This window comes from Macaca fascicularis, chromosome 2 (assembly GCF_037993035.2).
Source record: "Macaca fascicularis isolate 582-1 chromosome 2, T2T-MFA8v1.1".
Taxonomy (NCBI): domain Eukaryota; kingdom Metazoa; phylum Chordata; class Mammalia; order Primates; family Cercopithecidae; genus Macaca; species Macaca fascicularis.
Genome location: NC_088376.1, coordinates 155,194,070 through 155,221,988, shown reverse-complemented (window position 1 = coordinate 155,221,988; position 27,919 = coordinate 155,194,070). Strand labels below are relative to the sequence as shown.

The 27,919-nt window shown below is 46.0% G+C and overlaps 1 protein-coding gene across 8 annotated transcripts in view; it reads left to right on the top strand.

Moving 5' to 3' along the window:
- The window catches only part of EEFSEC (eukaryotic elongation factor, selenocysteine-tRNA specific), a 279,578-nt gene that overhangs the window by 64,388 nt on the left and 187,271 nt on the right, over positions 1–27,919 (top strand). For 6 of the 8 annotated variants that reach the window (XM_045385606.3, XM_045385605.3, XM_074033176.1 and 3 more), the window contains exon 2: positions 26,169–26,376. The exons of the other annotated variants lie outside the window; for them this stretch is intronic. In XM_045385606.3, coding sequence (XP_045241541.2) covers positions 26,169–26,376 — 208 coding nt within the window. The remainder of the gene's footprint in view (positions 1–26,168; positions 26,377–27,919) is intronic. 8 annotated transcript variants of the gene reach the window in all.

Genomic DNA, 27,919 nt, shown 5'->3' with positions numbered 1-27,919 from the left:
AATCCTGAGCCAAGAAATTAACATAGAAACCGGTGACACCTTATGACCCTGGGCTGCCATAGCCCCTGGTCTCCCTATAGGGGCACCTTTACAGTTGCACACATGTGCGAGCCCCCATAGAAAACAACCTTTGCTGAAGATGAGTTTACAGACAAAATTACAAGGCATGCAGGGAAAATTACCACCTTGAGAAAGAGAATCTATAGATTCTCAAGTGGGAAAACTCAGGTCCTAGAAACTAGAAACCATAAAACAATCTGAAAGAGAATTTAAAATAAGAATATTTGAAATGCAAATAACTGAATAGAAATTATAGCAAGATTAGGACATTATGAAAAAAGAGTAGGTAAATTTGAAAACAAACCAAAAAGAAATTCTAAGTATTAAAAATGTAGTCATTGCCATGTGCTTTCAGATTAATTATCTTATTAATGCTTCATGGAAGTTAGGGTAGGTAGTTTTATTCTTTGTGTGTTTCTTCAAAGTTTTTTTTTTGGAGACAGAATCTCAGTCTGTCACCCAGGCTGGATCTCAGCTTACTGCAACCTGCCCCTCCTGGGTTCAAGCAATTCTCATGCCCCAGCCTCCCTAGTAGCTGGGACTACAGGTGCACACCACCACAGCCAGCTAATTTTTGTGTATTAGTAGAGACGAGGTTTTGCCATGTTGGCTAGGCTAGTCTCGAACTCCTGACCTCAAATGATCTGCCTGCCTCGGCTTCCCAAAGGGCTGGGATTACAAATGTGAGCCACTGTGCCCAGCTTAAAGTTTTTTTGTTTGTTTGTTTGTTTGTTTTTTACTATAGAAGTACTCATGTATGTTGAAAATCTGGAAAATAAAGCAAATTATAGGAAAGAAATAAGAATAATTTGTTAACCTGTTTCTTGAGTTAACTATTTTGGCATTTTTTTCCTAGTAGGGATTCTACTGGGTATAAAATTTTAGATCCTTATTTAAACAAAGTTTTGAAACGTGAGCCTTCTTCTATATCATAATTAAATTTTCTCTGAAAATATGTTTAATTGCTCTGTAGTATTTTATTGTCCTGCTCTGCCATACTTTATCTGTCTACTCTTGATGAATGTATGCACTGTGTACAATATTACCTACTTTAACCACAACATGTTGAACATTTGTTTGCATTTCAGATTATTCTTTAGATTATTCTTTTTTTTTTTTTTGAGACGGAGTCTTGCTCTGTCGCCCGGGCTGGAGTGCAGTGGCCGGATCTCAGCTCACTGCAAGCTCCACCTCCCGGGTTTACGCCATTCTCCTGTCTCAGCCTCCCGTGTAGCTGGGACTACAGGCGCCCGCCACCTCGCCCGGCTAGTTTTTTGTATTTTTTAGTAGAGTCGGGGTTTCACCGTGTTAGCCAGGAAGGGCTCGATCTCCTGACCTCGTGATCCTCCTGTCTCAGCCTCCCAAAGTGCTGGGATTACAGGCTTGAGCCACCGCGCCCGGAGCAGATTACCAAAAATGAGATGGCTTGATTTATGGGTGGGGCCTTATATTTTGTAAGGGAAGGAAGGGACAGGAATATATGAACATTTTTTAGCTTTACTATTATTATATAATAAAGAATTTGTCTGGTCTTTGTCCCAGGTTCCTGGAGCTTCTAAAACCCTTGGAATTTCCAGAGTGACAACAGTGTCTCTGTTACTCATAGTGGACCTTTGGGGCACACCTGAGTTTATGCTAAGGAGATGACTCAGGATAGGGACTGGTCATGCCTGAAAGACCAACCATGTCATTAGAGGGTTAGGCCTATGGGCCGTATGATATCAGGCTGACCTCCTGACCTTTGGGGGACTGGAAATTTAGTTCAGTCTCATGGCCAGTAATTCAATCAATCATACCCATGTAATGAAACCCCAGCAAAAACTCTGGACACTGAGGTTCAGGGAGCTTCCTGATTGGTAAACACATTGATATGCCCAGAGGGTGATGTTCCCTGGCTGCACAGGGAGAGGGCACCAAAGCTCTGAATCTAGGGCCCTCCCAGGCTTCACCCCATGCATCTCTTCATTTGGCTGCTCCTGATTCTTAGCCTTATAATAAAACTGTAATCGTAAGAATAGTGCTTTTGTGAGTTCTGTGAGTTGTTCTAGTTAATTATCTAACCTGAGGAGGTCATGGGAACCCCCTGTATTTGCAGCCAGCTGGTCAGAAGTGTGGGTGGCCTAGGGACCCCTGAACTGGTGGCTGGTATCTGAAGTGAAAGCAGTCTTGTTGGGGACTGTACCCTTAAGCTATGGGGTCTGACCATTGACTTTAGGTGGTTTGTGTCACTATTGAATTATGGTATACAACTTGTGATACGTATTTCCAATTGTGTTGTAAAGTTTATATACAAAATTACAAAAGAGTGAACGTTTAAGTAACCTTGACACTGCTGGGCTTCAGTATCCTCATCTATGAAATGGGAAATTTAGTGACAACAACACAGGGATGTTGTATGATCATCTTTGTAAAGTGCCTTGGACCAGTACCTGGTGCATAGAAAGCAGTCATAGGATGTCCATGAGCACGTGCACATGTGCATGCATGTTGTGTGAGCATTGCAGGAAAACCAGAAAACAAAGCGAAGAAAACAACAAAAAAAGAAATCATTTGAAATGACATCAAAGATATAAAAACAGGATTATATTTTGTATTTTGGAAACCTCATTGTTTAAAAAGGTTGGCTTATCCCTTTTACATTTATTATTATATATTTGGTCTTTTGTCATCATGTTCCATTAAAAAAAAACATTTTCTATCCTTTTTCGCTCTTTTTGTTATTTTCTATGTGATCTTCTGTTTCGCATTCTCTTTTCATTTGTGTAGGTCTACAGTTTTTGTTTTTGCCTTAGAGCTAAAAATGGTTCTACAAAGTGTTACTTTTAAATCTTCAATGAACCTGCTTAAGCCTGGATTTCCCAAGCTATCACCTTGAGAAATGAAGCACCACTCTGTGACACCTCCTCTTGTCCTGTTTTTGGAGGTTCTGCTTCAGGACTTTTTTTAGTCAGCATTAGTGAAATAATTTTCATAGTATGTATTTCTTCTTTCAAGAATGATAGTAAATGCAATTGGTATATAAGAGGCACATCATTTTATTGGAAGAATAAACGTCACAGTTCTTCAGACTTAATTCTGTATTTAAATGGTTCCTGTGGTCACCCTTGGGTCTTTTCATGCATGTGTCCTCATCCCCAGGTTCTCACTTACATTTATCATGTTCCTGTTAGATCTGCCTTCAAGAAGTTTTATGTGAAAAGTGAAAGGTTTCAAACATACACAGGACAAAGAGAACAAACCTTCATGTACCCTTCAGGCAGACTGAACAGTTCATGTACAACAGTACATGAACAAACCTTCATGTACCCATCAGGTAGACTGAACAGTTACTAAGATTTCACCGTGCTTGTTTCATCTCTCTCCCCTGCTTTCCTTGCTGAAGTATTTTTAAACAAATTTATGAGATCTTGAGTCATTTTACCCCTGAATACTTATGTATATATCTTTAAAAAATACAGACTTTTTCTTGCATAAATCAATGTCATTAACACAGCTAATAATAACTATTCTTTGGTGTCCAATACCCTATCTATATTTAGAATTTTCCTGATTTTCTTGAAAAACTGTTCTTCAAATATGGTTCCTCACCTCCTCCCTCCACAAAAGGATATAAGAACATATACATCCCCAAGTCCTTCATGTCAATGAGGAGCCCGAGGCTCAGAGAGGTAGATTGGCTTCCTCAGGTCAGACCCTAGTATTAGGATTTGAATCCCCACCCCTCTTAGTGAGCTTTACATTTTATGTACTACATCTGACTGCCCAGGCATGCTTACCCCAAGTAGGATGAAGCATCTAACCTCAACCTAAAGTTTCGCCCAAGATATAGGGGCTGAAGTAGACAGGAAGATGAGCACTGCTCCAGGAAGCCTCCCACCAGTACAGAAGAGCTCTTTTCTGGAAGACAGGGCTGGATGCCACAGTGAGGCAAGTCCAGCCCCAGCCCTGCGTCAGTGTCTTTTTTTGGTTTTGTGTCTATTCTTAAGGAGCTGCTTCTGGTACACAGGCAGTGCCAAGGCCCCCTACAATGAGGCTACTTGGCTACAGGGAGTTCTGAAGGTTATGGAATACTATATGGCCTTTGGGATCTTCGCTCTGCCATGCACTCACTGTGTGTTTTGAGCCTGGGACTTGACCTCTTTGACTGAGTTTCTACCTTTGGAAGATGGAATTAGAGTGCTTACTTTGCAGGGTTGTTGTGAAGATGACGTGAATGCAGGTGTAAGCATCCCTAGCACCGTGCCTGGCATGTAGTAGCTGTTTATAAATGCAAACTTAATGTTGTCTTTCTCTGCCAGGGAGGAGGACAGAGCACCAGCCACCTCTCCATCTCTACTGCACTGTCCCCTGGCCCCAAGACCTCTTCTGCATCCCCTTCCTCTCTCCTCTGGTCTGCATGGTTAGGCACCCAGGCTTTATGGGGCAGGGCGCTGGAGCTGAGAGGACACCAGCTCTGAGCACCTGCCGGCTTCGGAGAGATGAAGGGAAGGACACTGCCGAGCACTTGCTCAGTGTCCTATCACTCCTCAGGTGGTCTGGTTTCATGCTGCTTTACAGACCAAGGTACTGGGCACAGAGGCAGATGTGCCTTATTGTCTTCTCAGAGTGTTACCAGTTATTTCTAGTTTCAATTGAAGACACTCAGTTCATTGACGCAAGAGATTGACTCTCAGGATATGCCGGAGAACAGAACCCCGGTAAGAATCGGGGCAGGAGCTCAGGGGCTGTGGAAACACTCGTTGCCAGCAAGTGTGCTGAGAACACAAAGGAAATGCTTGTGATCCTTTTAGAGTGACTGGGAGTAAACATTTATTTCACCTTAAAGGAAACGAATGTTTCAGGAAGAGGCCCAGGAGCTTGACGAAGCTAGACAGCCCATGCCGTGAGCCACATAAAGGAGGACATCAGAACCAATTGGGTTAGAGAGGGCCTAATAAATTGTGTCCCTCACAAGGACCCAGCATTTTCTGTTCCTTGGGTGGGCCACATGTGCTGTGCTCTTGAGAAGATTGGGAACAGCTGTACTGAGTTGTTGCCATTGAGTCATATCTGGTCCAGGGGCCAGCGGTTGGCTCCTCTGGTCATTCCGTCCTTTTCTAACAAAGCTTGAGGTGATCTGGCCGTCTCCCCAAAGATCCCGGGGAAATGCATGCTCAGCATCCTCTGTGCAGCACTGGCAGCTGGGGCTTCTGTAGCCCCCTGCTGTGTCCTGTGCCCTCAACGGCCTCTTTCCTTAGCTTTCCAGCCTGCTCCCTCCCTCCAATTGCTAAATTCCCCTCTTCTATGCTATCTTAGCGAAACTTCTCATTTAACTTTTATATACTTCGCTGTGTTGATGTTGTCTGTATGTGTGTGTGTGTCTCCCCCAGAAGACTCTTGAAGATCCTCGAGGGCAGAGACTGGGTTGGATTAATTTCTGAAGTTCAGAACTCAGCCTAGGGACAGCCATACAGAATGGAACAGAAGCAAACTTTTATTTCTGTGCCCAGATATGGTGGTACACAGAGGGTTGTGTGGTGCACAGAGGGTAGCTGGTTTGCAGGTACAGCATGAGGCATCTTGAGAAATTAATAGTGGGGAAGGAGAGCCCGCTAGCCTGGCCTGCCTGTTGCCTCCACTGGGGGGCCCTGCTGCCCCGGCCCCTCTTGGGCCATTGTATCCTGTCCCTCTGGTTGCTTGCTTGGGGCTTGCAGGACATGGTGGGCTCTGCAGGCTGCTTCACAGTGCAGTGTGTTCCTGCTGCTCCTTCTGAAATGTGACCTGCCATGCCTTCTTCAGTACCTCTGTCTCCATCCAGAAAAATGTCTAATTGTATCTTGAACTCATTTACATTGCTTGCTTCAATGGCCTCACTTGGCAGCTGAGCCCATATGCTAATTCCACCCTTTACATGAAGGAATTCTGCTGATTTTACTTACTTTTTATGACAGACTCCTCTCCCTACCCCCTATTCCGTTCTTCTTTTTTTGGTCTCCTGCTCCCCAGTAAACAGTTTCTTAGGTCCACTCTCGCAGGCTCAGTGACCCAGTGCCCTCAGGACGCTTCATGGGGTGAAGCTCCTGATGGGTTTGAGTCAGGGCCCTGAGCACTGGCCCAAGCCCTTCCAGCACCTTCAACTTAGGGTTAGTCAAGAATGTCCTGCCTTGGTTTCTCTGCTTCAGAGGAGGGGCTCTCTGGGGCTTGGGGACTCATTTCTACAAGGGTATGTTTGTGTCTAAGACAACTGTTGTTTTTTGGAACCCACAGTGAGAGTTGGTGAGAGAGGCATTGCCTCAGGGCCTTCTGAGGACAGACCCTGCTTCCATGATAGGGGAGGAGGAGTCTGGGTCCGTGGGTGGATTGAGCCCGGGTTCAGTCCCAGTTCTTGCCTTTGCTGCCAGTAGGGCCTTGGATGAGAGTTCCTTGACCTGAGTCTCACTTTCTTAATCTGTAAAGCGGATATGTGAGGGCCCGTCCTCCCCTCATTCAGATTCCTGGGGTCTTCTGCAAGTGGACGCAGTCCTTGCAGCCCGAGTCCTCTCTGTATTGGCCCTGGGCCACCGGATCTTTATAGTATTTGATTTTGTCTTGGCACGGCCACTTCAGTTGTTCAGCTTTTCTCCCCTTTTTTCTGTTTCTAAACAAGCATACATAACCTTTTTAAGTGTTACTAGGATGCCACCACTGAGGACTAGAGAAGAGTTGATTAATTGTTGCTGGAGGGAGTGTTCTAAGTAATTGAACAGACCCGGTCGTCTCTGACCTTTTGGTGCTTTTCATTTACTTCATACATATTTGTTGAACACCTATTCTTTGCTGCCGTGTGCAAGGGATTCTGTGGGATAAGGCTGCCCAGGTCCCTGTCCCAGTGGGTGAGGCTGCAGAGGAACCTGGGAGTCACAAACAGCACTATCCTGGGGCAGTGTGGGATTGTGGGACTCTGAGGAGGGGCTGTCACCTCCAGATGAGGGGAAGCCTGGAAAATACCTGGGAGGTGACATCTAGCCAAAACTTGAAGGCTGGATTGCCAGAGAAAGGACAAAGTGGACAGAATGCTCCAGTCTCATGTGCGTGGGTCAGAGTCCTGGGGTGATAGAGAGCATGGCTGAGTGAGGAGCTGAAGCATGGAGTGTGAGGAGATGGGGGTGGTGGGCGTGAGGCTGTCAGGTGGTGCAGGTAGGGGCCCAACCAGGAAGGAGGGTCAGGGTTGGGGAGTCAGTCTCTCACCTTGACCTCCTGTGACCCTCACTCTCTTCTGCACAAAGGGCAACATAGCAATATTAGATACCAGGTCCCCGGCCTGAGTGGGGTTTGATCCTGTCCCTGCACTTACCTGACAATTTTACCTTGGGCAAGCAGGCAGTGCAAACTCTCTGTGCCTTGATGTGATCATCTGCAAAATGAGGGTGTTGGTAATAGTACCTATATCCAAGGACTGAGTTCAGTGAGCTGATGTATGCAGTGCACTTAGATCAGAACCTAGTTATAGTAAACACTACATTAAATGTCACCTATAAAGACAGTGCTCATTTCTTGTGGAAGGGGCTTGATAAGAATAACTTCTGTCCCAGAGGAAATTCCAGCCTGGTATCTCTGAGGTTTTCCTGCTTCATCATCCAGGGAAATAATTGTCTTAGGTTATTCCTGGGCTTTCTACCTCCTGGGGCTATATTGAGACTCAGTATGAAAACCTATGTGTGAAATTCTAGGGAAAATCCCCACTAGAGAGAAAATAATGTCGGAGACTGTTTGGAACTTTCACATGCGTTAACTCCTTCAGTCCTAACAGTCTACGAAGTGGGCCCTGTTTTGACACAGCATATGTATAGTGTGGCTGTGATACTAGCTGTGGGGCCTTGGTCCAGAGTGTTAGGGAGCGAGTGTTTGGCAGACTCCGCATGGCCTTTTCATCAGCTTTGGAAGAAGCCAAGGCCAGAGAGCGAAGTGCTCTCCCCTCGTGGCCCTGCTGGAGGGGCAGGGGCTGAGTGAGATTCATCTGGTCTCATTTGGACCCCAGAGAGCCCACTGTCCTTTCCTCCAGGATGACCCTCCTGGCATCTACCTTCCCTAGGCCCACCAAGGGCAAAACATGTCTCATGGGAGAAAGAAGGATTGGACTGTCAAATCTGCCCTACCCCAGGTGCAGAGGACTGATTCCTGAGTGCTTTTCTGACTCCAATAGTTACAGGCCAAAGAGGCTGGATATTTATTCTGTTTCTTCGAACTTTCCTTTCTAACGAAAACTCCAGAGTTCTCACACTAGGGAGTTACAGGCCAGTCTTGGCCCATGAACATGTTTTGTTTGGGCCATGCTGTTTAAACATTTTTTTCAATTGGTTGTCAACATTTAAACATTGGCGAATTTCATATAATATTCCAGATTTTTGGCATCTCTTAAAAAATCGGAGGATCTGGCAACTTGAGGCCTACATTCCTGTCTGACCATGGTGTACTGGAGCTGAGGAGAAACGGTCCCCTCCAAATGGGGTGCAGGAGTTTCTGTTCCCTTTGGTCTCACACCTTGACTTATGCCTAGCCCATGTTGCTCGTGTGAGGTGCCCACCAGCCCTGGAGGGTTTCCTTTCCCTTTCCCTTTCCCTTTCCCTTTCCCTTTCCCTTTCCTTTCCTTTCCTTTCCTTTTCCTTCTCTTTCTTTTCTCTTTTCTCTTTTCTTTTCTTTCTCTTTCTTTTATTTTCCTTTCCTTTCCTTTCTTTTTTTTCTCGCTCGCTTTCTTTCATTCTTTCGTTGTTTTGTTTTTTCATTCATTCATTCTTTCCCTCCCTCCCTCCCTTCCTTCCTTCCTTTTCTTTCTTTTCTTTCGAGATAAGATCGTGCTCTGTGGCCCAGGCTGGAATACAGTGGCACGATCATAACTCACTACAACCTTGAGCTCCTGGGCTGAAGCCATCTCTCCTTCAACTTTCAGAGTAGCCAGAACTACAGGCATGTGCCACTGCACGTGGCTAATTTTTGTTTTTTAAATTTTTTTATAAAGATGGAGGTCTCACTATGTTGCTCAGACAGGTCTCAAACTCTTGCCTCAAACCGTCCTCCCTCCTCAGCCTCCCAAATTGCTGAGATTACAGGTGTGAGCCACTGTACTTGGCCACTGGAGGCTTTTATATTTGGGACAACTGCTCTCCACTTCCTTTACTTTAGAACAGGCCTTTGTGAGATGATAGCATTTGTTAGGGAGAATGGGAACTCAGGCTCAAGAGCGCTCATAATGATCATTTTCATGATGAAGCACCTGCTGTCTCCCAGACCCAAGTGAGGTTGGTTAGCAAGTATCCATGAGCCTCACACTGCTCTGTTTATAGTATATGATCCCCATTTTACAGGTAGGAGAGACTGAGGCTTAAATAGATAAGGGCATTTAGACAGTTCTCACTTAGCAAGCAGATTGGGGAAGCTGAAGTAGAATCCAGAATGTTCCCTGCAAAGTCTGTCTGTCTTCCCCACACACCCTGCCCTCCCTCTCAAGGTGGCCCGTGCATCAATAGGCATGCCCTGAAATCTAGAGATGGAGGACTCCAGGAAGTTTCCTTCAGTTTCCCTTGGAGATCACTGGGTGCTGTCTTCAAGAGAAATCCTCTTTGTTGACCTTCAGGGAGGTGGCCAGTGGAACTAATTTATGTTGCTTCAGATCAGGCAGAGCTAGCGTTGGCTCCTGGCTCCACCATGTTCTAGTTATAGGACTGCACTGTCCCCCCACTCCTCTCCTCCCTTTCATCCCCTCCATCCCCTCTCTCCTGTGTTCCCTCGCCTCCTTCCCCTCATTTTAGTGAGCCCTCATTGTGGACTGGGCTCTGTGTCTAACTTTCCAAGCCTCAGATTTCTCATACCTGGATGGGCTGTTGCTTGGCACTGTGGCCAGCCCAGTTAAGACCTTGATAATTGGTAGCCATTGTTATGAATGATGAGGCCCTCCACTCAGTTTCACAATGGAAATCACATTGACAGGGCCCCAGAGTTCCAGAATTTTTGTGAAACTTATTGACTTTAAAAAAATAGCCTTTTCCCTAAGGCACCTTGTGGGAAGAATTGAGATGACACTGAATTGCACAGATCTTTATAACTCTGGCTCTCCCGTCTCATGGATCAGGTACCTTCTTTGTTCTAAGCAGTCTGCTAGGCACATCATACACCTTTCTAAAAGGTTAGTAATGGTTTCATCTCCATATGATAGGTGAAGAAACAGGCCTGGAGAGCCCAGGCATTTTGTGAAAGATCATACCGCTGGTAAGTGGAGCAGGGGCTCCAACTCAAGCTGGCCCTCTCCAAGGATTGTGCCCTGAGCCCTTTGCTGTGGGGCCTGATTCCCAACCCTGCCCCAGGATCCGAGGTAGACTCAGTGTCCATGTCACGTAACGAAAGAGTCAGGGGTTCTCGGTGCCCTGTTAGGGCCTCTTGTTCCTGGTTGGTTGGCAAGTCTGAGTGTTTATTCAGCACTGCTGGGAAAGCTCCTGGGTTTAATTCTGAGATTCCAAGCCATCCTTTTGCATCTCCCCCCGCTCCCCAGCTGAGAGAACTGGGAGAGACATGAGGACACACAGCGCAGGGGCTCTTCTGTGGGCGAGGTTTCTGTTTAGATTTCAGGCGTCGCTGATGGTGAAGTGTGCTCAGGGTTTTCTTCGTAATTCACATTCCTGTGTCTACCTCTTACTGTTTTGTCCAGAAGTTCTTGTATCCATATTTGGTGATTCGTCTGTCTGTTCCCACCCCCACCCCCAAGCTCCCCTCAAGGTGTCTGCCAAAATCCTGTATAACTCATATCATCTCCCAAGCTGTTATAGTATATAAGGGCAAAGGATAATTTAGTTATTTTTGAATAAAGATTTGGAGGAAAAGTAAAAAAGTTGGGCAGGGGGTAGGGGGAAGTTTTCATACTCACTGCATGAAATAGACAATATTTCCTGAAACAGGAGATACGAACCTCAAAGAATTTAAAATAAAACATTCATTTTATTATTTTTTTAAAGAAGGAAAACGAGGGAGAAAAAGTAGAATAGTCAGTCTTTTTATCCTAAGTACAGATGAAATTGATTAAACCTTAAAGACTGGCCTCCGCACACCCGGTTTATTAATTGAAGAATTTCCTCTTACCCGGAATGGGAAGTTCACATTAAAATCGAGCTTGCCCTGAGTGGTAGTGACACTTGAGAACTGAACATTTTCCACAATCCTATTTTCTCTTCGGTGCTAGAGGAAATCCTAAAATGGTTAAAAAGGGGGGAAGGGGATTGAGGCGGGAGAGAGCAGAAACTGTACATTTTAAGGAAGCCTTCTTTCATTTCCTTGTAAAGCATGAAATCAAATTATAGCTTATGGCCCACAATTATTTTATTTCTACATTTCAAATTCCATTTTCTGCTCTTTTTCACTGCTCTTGAAGAGGAGTTGTACTGTTGTGCAAAGTCAGCTAAAAAGATTACTCCAGATAGACACAGTAGCTTAAAGAAGCAAAAAGGCAAAACTCTCTGGTTAGGTTGGGAGCCCTGTGGCCCTACAGAGCCCTCATGTCTGCTTGCATCTGGAAAGGCGGCATAAGCAGCCATCACCCCGTGGACTCCTTGGCCCTGACAGGAACTTGGAAACCTCTGCTCTTTGTGTGTCTCCCTGTATGATGCTGACTCTGCCTCTTGTCCTCCCGGTGATGGGTGTCTACTTCACTGCCTCCCTAGGGGTGGGCCGCTCCTGGCTGATGATAAGGGGATGCTATGAGCTGATGCCTGGCACATCATTAATGCTCTGGCTTAGCAGGACTGAAGGTCATGCATTTTCCAGTTCTCTTCCAGTCCCTGAATTTAGTGCCAGCATGCCTTTCCCTACCTCTTGCTGACCCCTTTTCAGCAGAGAGTGAGTTCCAGGCTCAGTGCTTCAGCAGGCCGTGTTGTCCAGTTAACATCTAATAACGTTTCATTTATCTTTACAGTTAATTTCTCCTTAATGCAAGTTTAATAGTATTGTACTTAGGTCATGTAAAGTTGTTTTTAATATAAGTGCATTTGAATTTTGTAAAATGATGTGATTTAAACATACATGTGAGTAAATAATAGTAGAGGTAGTATCCATGGGCCTGGCAGAAATCATGAAGATGGCTCATGGATGGAGAACCCTGGCTTAATTCATACTTCTTCCCTGATGTGGATCAGCCGTCTTGAAAACTTTTAGCCACAGAGCTCTTTAATTATGTCTCCAGTTATCCATCCACATCTTTACCAGCCCTTGCTCTCAGGAAGTTCTCTTACAGATCTACCTGAGCTCCTTCGTGCTTCTGTTGAAGATCACTTTATTTTGTATTTTCATTAGATAGGGAACACCCTTCATTAGATAGGTCCCTACCTCTGACCTTGAGCATCTCCTTAACTTCCTCTTTCCTCAGCCTCATGGTGGGCATGCAGGCTGTTAGACTCTGGCGGACAGGCGATACTGCTTTGTATCATGGTACAAGTTCTCCTCTTGAGTTAGAAGTTTGGGTTCTAATCCAGTCCTCCAGTTTGTTAGCTGTGTGACTGAGGGCAAGTCACATCAGATCCTTCAAATCTCTTCAGGTCTTAGCTTCTGCACCTGTGAATAATAATAAATGTTTCCTTCCTGAGCTGTTAAGATTAATTGAAATAATGTGCCTGGTGCATTCTTAGGCATGCAATATGTGTTCATTCTCTTTCTTCCTGTCCCCAACTCCCTGACCTGTAGTCATCTTTTTATTTATTTATTTATTTATTTATTTAATTTATTTATTTGAGGTAGAGTCTTGCTCTGTTGCCCAGGCTGGAGTGCAGTGGCATGATCTCGGCTCACTGCAACCTCTGCCTCCTGGATTCGAGCAATTCTCTTGCCTCAGCCTCCTGAGTAGCTGGGATTACAGGCACGCACCACCACACCTGGCTAATTTTTGTATTTTTAGTAGAGATGGCATTTCATCATGTTGGCCAGGCTGGTGTTGAACTCCTGACCTCAAGTGATCCGCCTACCTCAGCCTCCCAAAGAGTTGAGATTACAGGCATGAGCTACTGCTCCCAGCCCATTTTTTTCATTTTTAAACTTTTTATTTCAAAGTCATTTCAAACTTAGAGAAAGGCTCTAAGAATAGTACAGAGGACTCCCGTATGCCCATCAACCTTGAGTCATCTTTGTGACCATGCTTGCATACAACAGCATGGTTTTGGTCCAGCCAGACAGAGACTTAGGGGTTGCTCTCTAGCAAGGCTGACATGGCTGACTGTGGCGCGAGGACATTGCCATGGTTTCTTCACTGGTCTTGCAGAAGGCTGAAACCTCATTAACAGAAAATTTTTATGACCACTAAGCAGACATAACTGGGTGTCTTCTTCTCTCTTCTACCCTCCCACCCTGACTTAGGTGGATCGTCTAACTTGTAGATCAAAGCCAGCCTCTTAACAAGTTTCCTGATAGGACAGGTATATACCTAGAGTTGTGTCTGAGATGACTTCATGTGTGCACAGACATGGTGTTAAGGAACGTCGATCCCAGTAAGAAAGTTATTCCCACTTCAAGATTCTTTAAGTCCTTCTGATGACTTTAAGGAGGTCTCAGATTTGTGCTGGGAGCTCTTATACTTCTCTTAACATTGCAAGCTCAGTGCCTATTACTGTAACCATGTCTGGCTAGAACTTAATAAGAGTGTTTTATTTTTATTGTACTTCTTTTTTTAAACCTTTCACTTATGGTAAATTATGCTGGTTTTCCAGTGATACGAAGCTTTACTTTTACTTACTATTTTATTTTATTTTTTTTTTTTGAGACAGGGTCTCATTCTGTTGCCCAGGTTGGAGTGCAGTGGTGTGATCTCGGCTCGCTGCAACCTCTGCCTCCCGAGTTCAAGTGATTCTCCTGCTTCAGCCTCCCATATGTCTGGGACCACAGGTGCGCACCACCACACCCAGCTAATTTTTTTTTTTTTTCGTAGAGGTGGGGTCTCTTCATGTTGCCCAGGCTGGTCTCGAACTCCTGGGCTCAAGCAGTCCCCCCATCTCAGCCTCCCAAAGTGCTGGGATTATAGGCCTGAGCCACCACGCCCAGCCTGAAGCTTTACTTTTAAAAATAAATTGCTGTTGAGTCAGTAATGTATGTACGTAGTTCAAAATCTTAAAGGCACAAAAATGTACACAGTAAAAAGTAAATCTTCCTCTTATTCCCCTGCTTACCTAGTTTACTTCCTGGAAGCAAACTGCTATAACCAGTTTCTTCTTTTTTTTTTTTTTTTTTTTTGAGACGGAGTCTCGCTGTGTCTCCCAGGCTGGAGTGCAGTGGCGTGATCTCGGCTCACTGCAAGCTCCGCCTCTCGGGTTCATGCCATTCTCCCGCCTCAGCCTCCCGAGTAGCTGAGACTACAGGCGCCACCACGCCCGGCTAGTTTTTTTTTTTTTTTTTTTGTATTTTTAGTAGAGACGGGGTTTCACCGTGTTAGCCAGGATAGTCTCGATCTCCTGACCACGTGATCCACCCGCCTCGGCCTCCCAAAGTGCTGGGATTACAGGCTTGAGCCACCGCGCCCGGCCTATAACCAGTTTCTTCTAAAGATTCCAGAGACACTTCATGATTTTTAAGCATGTTCTTTCTTCCATGGATTCTCTAGAAGTGGCAATATACTGTGCACGCAGTGAACACACCAGCTCCGCTAGAGCTCTGTTCGGTGAATAGTTACCTTGGTGTTTTTAAATAGCTGTGTCATGTTCTGTTTTAGTTATATATCATAGTTTAGTTAACTTCCCTTCCAACAGGCACTCAGGCTGGTTCTGAGTTTTTGCTCTTCTAGACACGTGGCAGTGAGTGTCCACATATGTGCCCCGTGTGCATGTGGGTCACTGCTAGTCCCCAGAAGTGTCTGACGGCCATTTGCCAGCATGTGCTGCTCCCACCGCCAACCCCACCCCAGTGACAGGCAGGATTATCTGTCTCCCCTGCGTGGAGGGGCAAAGTGTTGTTTGTTGCTCGTTCGTTCGTTTGTTTTGAGATGGAGTCTCACTCTGTCGCCCAGGCTGGAGTTCAGTGGCACAATCTCGCCTCACTGCAACCTCCGCCTCCTGGGTTCAAGTGTTTCTCCTGTCTCAACCTTCTTAGTAGCTGGGATTATGCAGCAACACCAGGCACGCAACACCGAATCTGGCTAATTTTTGTATTCTTTGTAGAGATGGGGTTTCAACACATGGGCTAGGCTGGCCTCAAACTCCCAACTTCAAATGATCCGCCTGCCTTGGCCTCCCAAATTGCTGGGATTATAGGCATGAGCCACTGTGCCTGGCCAAGAGTGTTACCAAATGTTTAAGGTGACTTGGCCTCCTAGGTAAAACTTGGGTTCTGGAGCCACATAGCCTGATTTTGAATTCTAGCTCCCTGTCTTTCTAGTTCTGCAACCTGTGACTTAATTTCCTCATCTGTAAATGGTCGGGGTGGGTGGGGGGGCGGCAGTGACGCAGAGTGTCAGCAGGCTCCCAGAATGCCAGGTCTAGGCAGGCTGAACACTCAACACATGTTAGCTCTTTGTATTATCATCAGTATTATTTGGTCAGTCCAGTAGGTGAAAAACAGAATTTCAGTGTACAGTGGTTTTAATTTGCATTTTTTTTGTTACTGGTGAGGTGGGTTGTCTTATCATGTTTGAGCTATTTTTATTTCTTTATGCCCCTGCTTATTTCTCTGACTTCATCTCCTTCCTCTTCCTCAAACACACGTGGAAGCTTTGCACTGGCTCCTCCCTGTGTTGCCTACCAACTCCTCCTCCTCTGAGTCTGTGCCCAGATAGCTCCTTCTCAGTGAGGACTCTCCTGACAACCTGATTTAAAATTGCAGGCCACCTGCTTCCCAGACAGAGCCTACTTCTACTCTTTCTCCCCAGGATGCATAGCCTCTCTGACCCTACTGTGAAATTCACTTACTGTGTTTTAATGTTTGCTTTTGCTTTACCCTACTGGACTGTGAGTTCCCAATTGCAAGGGGTAGGGACTGTTGTCTGTCTGGCCTTTCAAATGTGCCAGCCACCAACTCTACGTCTGGCATGAGGGAGTGCTCAGTAAAAGTGCTGCATGTGAACTAGCTGTTGATACCATTTACATTTTTTATTGGACTGTTGCTCTCTTTAAAAAATCAATTTCAGTATTTCCAATTTGAATATTAAGGAAAACAGTCCTTTGTGTGTAGTATGCATTTTAAGCTTCTTTCCCTTGTCACTGGACTTTATCATATTTTCCTATATAGAGATATTTGGTTATTACGTTGTTGAATTTGTCAGTGTTTCCTTTTTTTCTTTCTTCTATGTTTATTCTATGGGTTTTGTTTCTTACCTAGGTATCTTTTTACTTTTAAGATTATAAAAAAATTTTTTCTCACCCTTTCTTTCAGTACTTTCTTGGTTTTCTGTTCTTACGTTTGAAACTTTGATCCATTTGGAATTTATTCTGGTGTCATGTGTATGGTAGACATCCAATTTTATTTTTATCTAGATGACTACCCATTGTCCCTTTATCACAATTATGTGATTGTCCCTGTTTCCAGATGTGCACCTTGGGGCTCAGAGAGGGAAAGCTCCTCACTCAAGATTGTGCAGCCAGCAAATGGACTTGCATCCTGCCCTGCTCCCCTCTCCCAGCTCTGTGGGTGTTTTGCCACGAGTCTCTAACATTTCTTGTTTTTTTGGCTTTCTTTCCTTTTGGCAGGGGTCCAGCACCTCTATTTGTCTGCTGTCTTGTCCAGGGCTGTTTATTTTTTGCCTTGATGTCTTACATGGACTCTCTTTGTTGTTCCTCCTGTTCCTCCACTGCTGACATGCTCTCATTGTTCACCCTGGCCTTTCTTCAGGTGGTGATGAATGTCTCCTTTGGTTCCCGCCTGCACGACTATGCCTCAGGTTGTGTACTTTGTTCTCCTTCCTCTCTATCCTCAGGGCCTTGCCCACCTGCTCTTTGGGATGCCTTAGGGTTCCCAGAACACTCAGGAATGCATGATTCTGGCCAAGAGGCAGCCAGTAATAGAAAAAGCAGAAATTTTTAAGTCAAACAGCCCTTGGTTCTAGCGCTGCCTCTGCTGTTAACTGTTGGGCAATTAGACCTCAGATTTCTCTTTATGGAAAGGGGAGGTCTCCTCTTCTAGGGATAGTGGCGAGGATTAGAACTAATGCAGAAGTCACAAGCTCAAGTGCCTGTTGGGAGCCAGGCTGGTAGTATAAATACTGGGGTGTGAGGCAACAGGGAATTGCAGGAACCAGGGTAAAGTTGGGAGTGCATGACTGTTCTCCAGGAGACAGCTGCTCCTCAGCCACATCAGACAAAGGCCCGGTCTAACTACATTTGCTAATTCATGGAGATTTTCATGTGACATTTCTCAAGTTGTAAATGTTGGCAGCGCATGCATATTCTAACAGGCACTGCACAGGCTAGACAATGCCCATTCCAGATCCTCAGGCATCTTTAAGTTGTCAGTTTGCAGCCAGTGATGTGAAGTCCTTGGCTCCAATTCAGCTGTCAATCCACAGTGGCTGTTATTCGGGGTTTTTTGGGGGTTTTTTTGAGCTTGCTCTGTTGTGCAGGCTAGAGTGCAGTGGCATAGTCTCGGCTCACTGCAACCTCCGCCTCCTGGGTTCAAGTAATTCTTGTGTCTCAGCCTCCGTGTGTACCACCACACCCTGCTAATTTTTTGTATTTTAGTAGAGACAGGGTTTCACTATGCTAGCCCATGCTGTTCTCAAACCCCTGAGCTCAGGCAATCTGCCCGCCTCGGCCTCCCAAAGTGTGTAATGGCTGTTATTTGTATTGTGGCTGCTGCTTTTGGGTTTCTTGTCAGTCAGGCAGCACACTGCAGCGTCCCTGCTGGATGCTGGGTCAACTCTGTTCCCACTTGTTACTTCCGGTACTTGGAGTTCCTTAAACTTCTTATGGTCCACTTGGTAGGGCATATCCTTTACCTGGAGACCAAGGAGCCGGGGTTTGACTGTTAATGCTTCATGGGACCAGGACAGCAATGTCTAGTTCTGCTGGGTCAGCTTCTCCTGCTCGGGGGTCTCCCTGCAAGTCTGGTGGGATTTGGCCAGGATGTTTGTGGAGGAGCCCACCTTTGCAGGGCAGTTCAAACAGTAAGGATGTCCTGCCTAGTTGTGGACACAGTGCTCCAGGCTGTTGGCTGGCACTTACCAAGAAACTCCATGAGGGGCCAGCTGCTGGGTCCACAGGAATTGGTGGAGGCACTGTTTGTATTCGCTCCATGCTGCCGTTAATACTCTTCCTCTTCCTCCTCTGGAGGGCACAAGGCCTTTGGGTATATGTGAGTCCTAAAGGAAGTAGGAGGCCAGTTCTTGAGCTCTTGCTGTGCTGGGCATCGTGATACTCACAGCAGCTTACATTTAGTGAGTCCGGAGCATGTGGCAGGTGCTGGGCGAGGTGCCCTCCTCCACCTTACAGTGTTGTCTCTGGCATCAGCATCTTCAAAGGAGGAATCCCAGGCTCCAAGAGGTCAAGAGGTGTACTTGCCTGAGGCTGTGCAGCTGGCAGGGTGAGATGCTTACCCTCTGCCCCCACCTGCCTCAAAACTTGAGGTGGGCTTCCAAGCTGCTGCCCCATTCCTCCTGCCCACAGGCAGCATCCCTCTCCATGAATTCCTTGATCACGTGCCTCAGATCAAAACATGCCCTCCCTCTGGGCTGTCTCCTCTATAGGAACCTGAGTTTCCAACTAGGGTGGTAGACACCACTGTCAGTAGAAAACAGAAATGCAGTTATTATTTATGTTTTACAGATGTGGAGATGGAGCACAGAGAGGATGAATAGCTTTACAAAACTCCCCTCCGTCTGAAACTGTTCATGAAAATGGTTATCTGGTGATAACAAGGACCAGGGTCCCTGGAGCCTTCTCCTGTGACTGGGGCCTCCTTTGGCCTCCCGGTCCCCACTGGAGGGTCTGGGCCTGGCCAGGAGCCTCCAGCCTGTTAGACTTCTAGCACCTCCTGCAGTCGATGGAGTAACCTGGTGGTTGTTAGCAGCATGGGCAGCATGAATGTTTGGCTTCAGGGAGAGGGCTGAGCAGAAAGGCTGAGAGAGAGTGCACGAGTGTGGCATGCTGCCCTGTGCCCAGGTGGGTGCTAGGTCACAGGCACTGTGGGGGGCCTGGTCGTGACCACCGACCTCCTCTCCTCCCCTTTCCCTTTCCCCAACTCCATCAGCAGGCTTTGTCCACTTGTGTTTGCCTGGGGTCTGCCTGGACTAGTGGGGACAGCAGGCCTTGTTACCGTTCGACCAAGCGTAGTGGGGCCCAGGTTCAGTGCTCACAGCTGTTAGTACCAGCTCCTGCTTACTGAGAGTGCTTAGGGCTGAGTCTTTCCCAATCTTCTTTTTTTTTTTTTTTTTTAATTTTTATTTTTTTGAGACGGAGTCTCGCTCTGTCGCCCAGGCTGGAGTGCAGTGGCCGGATCTCAGCTCACTGCAAGCTCTGCCTCCCGGGTTCACGCCATTCTCCTGCCTCAGCCTCCCAAGTAGCTGGGACTACAGGCGCCCGCCACCTCGCCCGGCTAGTTTTTTGTACTTTTTAGTAGAGACGGGGTTTCACCGTATTAACCAGGATGGTCTCGATCTCCTGACCTCGTGATCCGCCCGTCTCGGCCTCCCAAAGTGCTGGGATTACAGGCTTGAGCCACCGCGCCCGGCCCGTCTTTCCCAATCTTCTGCAGGAGGCATCTTTGTTTAGGTCCTGATTGTGGATGAGGAAATTGAAGCTCCTGGTAAGGTTGTGATTTGAACATACCCAAGCTTGGGGACCTCCAAGCCCTGCTCTTCCCCACTTCCTCTTGTTTGTGGCCCTCGTTTCCTTGGTCTGTAAAATGACCCTCTTGTCTAAACCCCTTCCATTTCCAAATCCTCTGAGCCTGTGCTGAGGAGGACAGGCTAGTCCCACACCTTCCTGGTACCAGTGGGAATTTGAGAAGTAAAGTCCAGGCTTACCCTGTTTCAGGAAAATTGCAGAAGGAGGAAAACTAATTCTCCTTAAAACTGATTTTCTCCTTGCTCTCTCAGAAAATGGGCTACAACGTGGCTGAAATCTTGCTGCCCTCCCATCCCCTGCCCTTGGCAGAGAGTCAGGGTTGGGACAGCTGCAACCTGTGTTGGATGGAGCCTGATCAATCCTGGGTTCTTGTCCCTAGTTGGGTGACTTTGGGCAAGTTATTTAACCTGCCTCAGCCTTAGTCTTCTTACCTATACAATGGGGAGATAGGCAATACACTGAATAAATGAATAAAAACAGCTGCAATAATGGTATCATCTTGTGATTATAAGGCTCTCACCCTGGAGTCTGAGGAGCTGTGTTCTGAGGTGGGAATGTCTGAAACCTGCCCATTTTGTCCTGGAACACTCACAGGGGGCTTGTAGAGAGCATTTGTTTTGTTCTGGACATAAGATCTTGCTGCTCAGAGTTTCAGGATACTGTCATAGAGCAAAATCAGTAGACTGAGTGTAAATCCCTCTGAACCCTTGCTCCTTGACCTGACTTGGTTACTTCACCTCTCTGAGCCTTTGTTTTCTCTCTTTCTCTTTTTTAGACAGGGTCTCACTCTGTCACCCAGGCTGGAGTACAGTGGTGTAATCAGGCCTTGACCTGCAACCTTGACCTCAGCCTCCCAAGTAGCTGGGATTACAGGCATGTGCCACCACGCCCAGCTAATTTTTGTATTTTTTTTTGTAGAGACAGGGTTTCCATGTTGCCCCATGCTGGTCTCAAACTCCTGAGCTCAAGCGATTCACCCACCTCAGCCTCCCAGAGTGCTGGGATTACAGACGTATGCCACCACGCTAAGCCAATTTTTGTATTTTTGTAGAGACGGGGTTCACTGTGTTGCCCAGGCTGGTCTTGAACTCCTGAGTTCAAGTGATCTGCCTACTTTAGCCTCCCAAAGTGCTGGGATTACAGGCCCAGTCTGTTTTCCCATTTGTAATGCCCATATTGTAGAGTTGGTGTTGAGATACAGGTAAGAGGAGATGAAGACATGTAGACTACCACTGTGCATGTCTTAATAGCAGATGTAGAAGTAAAAACTATGGTAACAGCTAATATAATTGAGGATTTCATATGTCTAGGCACTGTTCTAAACCCCTTATATATGTGATCTCATTGAGTCTTCAGTGCAATCCAATAACATAGGCAGTATCATCGTCCTCATATAAGATGAGCAGGCTAAGGCACAGAGAGAGTTGATGTATTTGGCAAATGGTCATAATAATAGTAGGATATTAATTGCCACTGCAGTTTTATATTGTTGATAAAATGTATTTACATTGTTCAATAAATATTTAAAAAGTCACCAGTTGAAAACAAATTTTGGCCAGGCACAGTGGCTCATGCCTGTAATCCTAGTAGCACTTTGGGAGGCTGAGGTGGGAGGATCTCTTGAGGCCAGGAGTTCGAGACCAGCCTGGGCAACACAGCAAGACCCCACCTCTACAAAAAGATTTAAAAAGTAAGCTGGATATGGTGGCATGCACTTGTGGTACCAGCTACTTGGGAGACTAGGGCAGGAGGATCGTTTGAACCCAGGAATTCAAGGCTGCAGTGAGCTATGATTGCACCACTGTACTCCAGCCTGGGCAACAATAAGATTGTGCCTCTAAAATTAAAAAAATAAAAATAAAAAAATAACAAATAATGGCACAGATTTACCTACGTAACAAACCTGGTCATCCTGCACATGTACCCCTGAACTTAAAATATAAGTTGGAAATAAAAATTTTTTAAATTTATTTTAAATTTAATATTATTTCTCCTTCTTATAATGCCCAAAGCTTTGATTTTTTTAAAAAATCTGATTTTGAGGTTGCTAAAATATGTTCAAAGTATAATGTTAAGTTTCTCCAGCTGAAATATTTCTTTTCTGAACATATTTTATTCCTTCAGTCCCAAAAGGAAAATTACACCTTACAGATAACTTATACTTTGTTAAATGCTGACCCTTGGAAGTTTTTCATTATTTTTGAAATGATTAAGATATATAATTTGCAGAATTGGAAATTGTAATTTTTAAAAGTACTGAGAAACTTTAACCCTATTATAATTATTCTGCAAATCTTTTAAGGATACTGTAGTCAGTACAACTAGATGAAAAACTCTGATAGATTGGGAAATATAGAGGATCATTTATAAGCCTCAATTTTTTTGTCCTGTGTTTCCCACCCACTCGCTTGCTATGTCCCTCCAGTCTCAGAGCGATTTCCTACCCTGGGTTCATGGGAATTGGGAAGGACACTGTTTGATTCATTCTATGAAAATACTAGGGATTTTGAAAAAGGCAAGACGGGCCAGTTGTGTCACTTCCTGTCGTCTGATCAAAAGTTTGATGAAGAAAAGAAAGTAACTGAGAGCTGCTGCCAGGCAGCAGGCAGTTGCCTGGTGATGACGCCGGGTTTCCAGTGCTACTCTGGTTCTCAGTGTGGCCAGTCAAGTCCCTCTGACCTCTGGGCTCCTTAGAAGTCCCTGGTGCTGGCTGCCCTGCAGAGGGTCTGCTCAAGAGTCTGGCCTTTTGGAACAAAGACAGCTTGTGGATGCCGGATCAGGCTGCGGATGAAATCCCAACTGGCTCCTGAGTGTTTGGGTCCTATCTGTGCTTAGTTTTCTGGGTCTGTCAATCAGTTTCATTTCCCATCCACAGGATCTCAATAGGCGTGAGAAGCAAGAGGGCCTGATGCGTGGAGCACATGAGTCATTCCCCTACTGGATAGTTGTGTATACCAATAGGAAATCGACTGTTGGAGAAGAGGAACAGATTCCTGGTGAATAAAGTGGAAGATGCAGGGATACGGACATTTGCTGCATTAGTCCAACAACAATGTATTAAGCTGTGCCCAAGCTGGGTCTTGTGCTGTGAATACAGATTGAAAACCCAGGCCTTGGTTATGAACCCTCAGCGTGGAGCTGGGTGGGGCATCAAGGATCAGGGGCAAGTGAACCTGGGGCAGGTGTTCTGGGCAAAACAGGAGCAGGGGCAAAAGCAAGGCAGGGAAAGGGGCAAGAGTCTATCTGGGTCCTACCTTGATCTTTAGATGGGAAATGGGAGAGTTGATGGGGGGGAGGCGGGGAGATTGTGGACTGGGTCCCCACTGAGCAGGGCAGGCTGTGTGGCATGGGAGTTAAGAGCCTGAGCACCAGGGTTCAGGTCTCTTCTCTGCCACCTGCCTGCTGTATAACCATGAGCGGTCAACAGACTTCCCTAAAGCCTTGACCTCCTCATCTGTAAAGTAGGGGCTAAGTAGTAGGGGGTGTTTAAGTTCTAGAGGGAACTTGGATAGTCAGAATTACTCTGGAGAAGTCCTTAAGGAACCCATGAGGCTGAGTGGCCTTGGTTCTGTGGGCACAGCTTCGCCCACCAGAGAGGTAGGCCTCTGGGGCCGGTGCAGGATCCATTCTGCTATGAAGGTGGAGGCTGGAAAACAGGCTGGGCCCCCAACGTGTTCCTCCCTCCTTGTTCCCTGCTGGGCTTTATCTCATCCTGCCTCAAGACCCAGTCTCACAGCCCTGTGGCCGGTTCCCAGATTTACTGACAGTTAGAAGCCGGAAGACAGTTGGGTGTATCTTCCAGGTAGGGAAGGCTTGGGCTCAGCTTGTGTGAGGGAGGCGTGAGTGTCATGGGGCTGTGGGGAGAGGGTGAAAAGCCCAGGAAAGGGTTTATGGAGCATATAGCATGGTGCTTGGCACAAGGTGAGTGGGAAGCAACTGGTAGTTAAAAAACAGGGATCCTCCAAAGCCACACTGGGGAGTCTTTTTTTTTTTTTCAGGGGACAGTGGGGCTCTTAGCATGAGAAGGGCATGGTCAGGTCTGTGTTTTATTGTATTATTTATTTATTTATGCACTTAAAATTATAATTTTATTTTAGGACAGATACTGCACACCCCTGTTTAAAATGAAAAGGAACTGACTAATATACAGATAATTTCCTTCCTACTCGTCTTCTGTCTCCCAGCAGACAACCAAGTCATTAGTTTATTTTGCATTCCCTCAGAAATATTTTATGTGTGTGGAAGCCAATACTTATTCAATATGTGACACCCACACACGTGCACACACACACATACACACACACACACACTCATACCTTATCCCCTTTTCAACACAAATCACACTCTGCACATTGTGCCTTGCCTTTCTCACTCACTCCACCTTGGATATCATTCCATAGTGGTAGATAAAGAGCTTCTTCATTCATTTAAATTTGTATATAGTATTCTATCATGGCATTATAGCATTATATACTTATTTTCAACCTGTCCCCTGCTGATGGACATTTACTTGGTTTCCAACATTAGCTGTAACAAACATGCTGCAGGGATGTTTCGTGAGCTTGGCTGGGTCAATGATTATGTGCCTCTGCAGAGGTTATACCAGTTAACCCCCGACCCCTGCTCCTGCCCAGCAGTATATGAATCAGTTATATATTTTTAGAAAGTGCCTTTGGAGAGGCTATTTGGAGAATGGAGTTTGGAGGGCCACATCTGAGCTGCAGCAGCCCATTAGAGACTAGCCAACATGAGCCTGCCGTGGGCTATGGGAACTGGAGCTGGAACAGAGAAGGAGTCCAGAGGTGAGCTGGTAATTCAATCGCTATGAGAGGGAGTCTATCAGATGAGTTGAGTCTGTTTTTAATAGTCTATCCTGTTCATGGTAGATGATAGAGTCTGTGTCCATCCTCTCTGGGGCTGTAGCAGAGACCTGGGCCCTCCTGCCCGTGACCTGGCAGGGGAGATGCTGCTGCTGCTGCTGCTGCTGCATGCATCTGGGCCTAGTCCTGTGGCCCCAGCTGGCAGGATGAGAGAGAAGGCTGGACAGGGAGAAGCAGAGGGGGAGACAGGAGGGTTGGGGCATGCCTAGGCCCACCTGAAGTCAGAGAGACACACCGTTCTCCTGGGGGAGCCCAGAGGAGCATCACAGGACAGGGGTGACCAAGAGGCCTCTTGGAACAGTGGGAAGAATTCTTCAGCAGTGGCGTCAGGAGCCCTGATTTCTAGTGTCTTCAATACTAGTTGGCTGTGTGATCTAGAGCACATGATCTAGACCCATGTCTCTGAGTCTCCCTTTCTTCATCTGAAACATAAGCTTACTGGAGATTAAGTAAGCTGACCTAGTGTGCATAGTCAGAGTGCCTGAAAAAGAAAGGTCCTCCCTCCTCCATGCCTTCCCTCTGTCCCCAGTAGTGGGGTAGAATCAGCATCATCAGAATCATTGACAGAGCAGTCTCCTCTGCATTGCCAATGACCATAATCCGATCCTGAAAAATGCTTCATGGGCATTCTTATAAACTCAAAATGTAATTATTCTTCATTTTAATAGGGAAAATGTTTGTATATTCCTGCAGTACGAAGTTACACCTTTCTTGTTGAAATGACTCCAAATCCCATTAAAAAGGAAACAGTCACTTCACTGGCTAATGTTATGTTCCTGACATGATTTATAGCAGTTTCCCTTCGTTCACTTTCTGTAACTTGTCTGTCTACCTGCTGTTGTTCAGCTCAGGTGTGCTGTACGGTAGGATGATGCTCATAAGCGCACACACACACACACATTCAGTACTTAGTGATTATGACACAGAACCTTAGATGCTCCTAATACCCCAGAAGGAACAGGAGTGAGCCATAGCACTGTGAGGAAAAGATACTGTCCACTCCCTAATCCTCCCTCTTCCGCGCTCTCTACTTTCTCAGTCCTTCTCTCATTTCTTAGCAAGGGCAAGTATTTAACCATTTGCCAAGCCTAGCATGAAACTTTTTTTTTTTTTTTCTTTCTTGCTGAGACATTTCTTCCTCTGTCAAATGGAATGAAAGTGATAGGATTGGTGCAATAGAAAGGCATGGGTTTTGGAGTTAGACAAGCCCATACCTAAACCCAGCCCTGCTGCATGTTAGCAGTGTGACCCTGGGCAAGCTGTCTGTGTTTTGTGGGCCTCAGTTTCCTCATCTGTCATGGCAGTTCTGAAGCTTCGGGTCCAAGTGCCTAGCACAGGGCTTGCAGCTGGGAGCTGTGTAGTCACCATTTATTCCACTTTGCTCACTTTTACTGCAGGGTTTTGACCTGGGGCATTGGGCAACTTTCTGTGGGGCTCACCACCCCTTTTCCCTTTCTAACTTTCTCTTCTCTTATCCCAGGGGCCCAGATCATTGATCTGATGATGCTGGTCATCGATGTGACCAAGGGGATGCAGACCCAGTCAGCGGAATGCCTTGTGATCGGCCAGATTGCCTGCCAGAAGCTGGTTGTGGTGCTGAACAAAATAGACCTCTTAGCTGAAGGAAAGAGACAGGCAGCAGTTGATAAAATGACCAAGAAAATGCAGAAGACCCTAGAGAACACCAAGTAGGTCTGCTCATGAGAGCAATGTTCACTGCATAAGAAGGCTGCTGGGGCCTCCCATGTTCATTTCACAAACATGAATTGGACAGGCAGGTGTCAGCCTCCCGTCCTAGTAAGTGGAATCTCAACCTGGCGTTTGCTCACATAAGGGCTGCATTAAATCAGGTAAAGGCTAACATCTTTTTAAGAGGCCAAAAACCACAGGAACATAAAGAAACTAGAATTTGATGAGGCACAGCTCACAGGAAGGAGAAGGAACATAGGGACTCTGTGCCCAGTGTGCAAGGCCTGAACCAGGAAGGGTTCAGATCCTTTCTACTTAGATTGTCTTGGTGAAAACTTAGTCCTGCCTACATATATTGGCCATACTTTGGTGCAAGAGAGGCTAGGACTGTGTTCTCTTGCTATCTGCTTCTCTACAACTTGATTGTCAAAAGGGGAAGGTGAATTTTGGTGGATGACTGGTTGTTTCTGTTACAGAACCTTATAAAATTGGGTGGATAGACAGACAGATAGTTGTTGCTGCTGGTGGCCAGATTAGGGAACACCAAATCACAAAGGACCTTTTTAGCATCTCCTGCCGAGTAGTTTATAGTTTGATCTTGTGGAAAGTAGGAAGTTATTAAGGAATTTTATACCGGGGGTGGCTAGATGAGGTTTTCATTAGGAGATCACTGGCTGCAGGTGGAAGGCTGGCGTGAGGAGGACCCAGGAGGCAGCAGAGAGGAGAAGGGGGTGTTGGCAGCAGAGGCTACTGAACTATAGTGGTTTTACCAGGGAGAGAAGCTGTTACTCTGAGATGAGGCAGAGCATGGAGGGAGGAGGTAGCTTGGGGAGATCCCTAGCAGGAGAATCCACAGCCCTGGTGAAGTAATTGGCCAGGATCACAGTAAGTGTGGAAGAAAACTGACAGTGCTACCGAGAAGGGCAGGGGAGCGGGAGGCACAGGGGGACTATAAGACAGAAAGCCACCTGGTTGCTCAAGCAGCCACAGGAATGACTAATTCTGATGTGGTCAAGAAAATGAGAAAATGTCCTTGTTGAGCACAGTGTTGACAGACCTCATTGTTTTATCAATTTCTCTCTTCCTCTCTGGGCCAGTCCCTTTTGATCAATACTAAATAGCGGTCACTGGGAGACAGGGATGCTTCCTCTTTGCTATGCAGCCTGAGACAATATCCTGCCACTTCCACCTCTCCTTCTTCTGCCCGTGGAGGGCAAGCAAGTAGAGAGCGTTTTTGTTTCCCTGTCATAAAGATTGATATGCCTTCCCATTTATGATGTTTTTTTTTTTCAGATCCAACACCTGCAGCTCTCCCTCAGAATTCTCAAGTTGGTTAAATTAAAGCTCCAGTCCTGTGAATGGGCCAAATATGTCATAAAAGATTTCCTAGCGCTGCCTTTTGTTAGCAAAATTCATCAATCCGATAAAATCGACACATTTAGATAAGTGTTGCATAAGAATTCAGACTTTGTTATCCCCAACGGAAGTGGATATGAGACTGTAAAAAGGAAGATAAAAAATTATATCTTCTTTTTAGTGAGT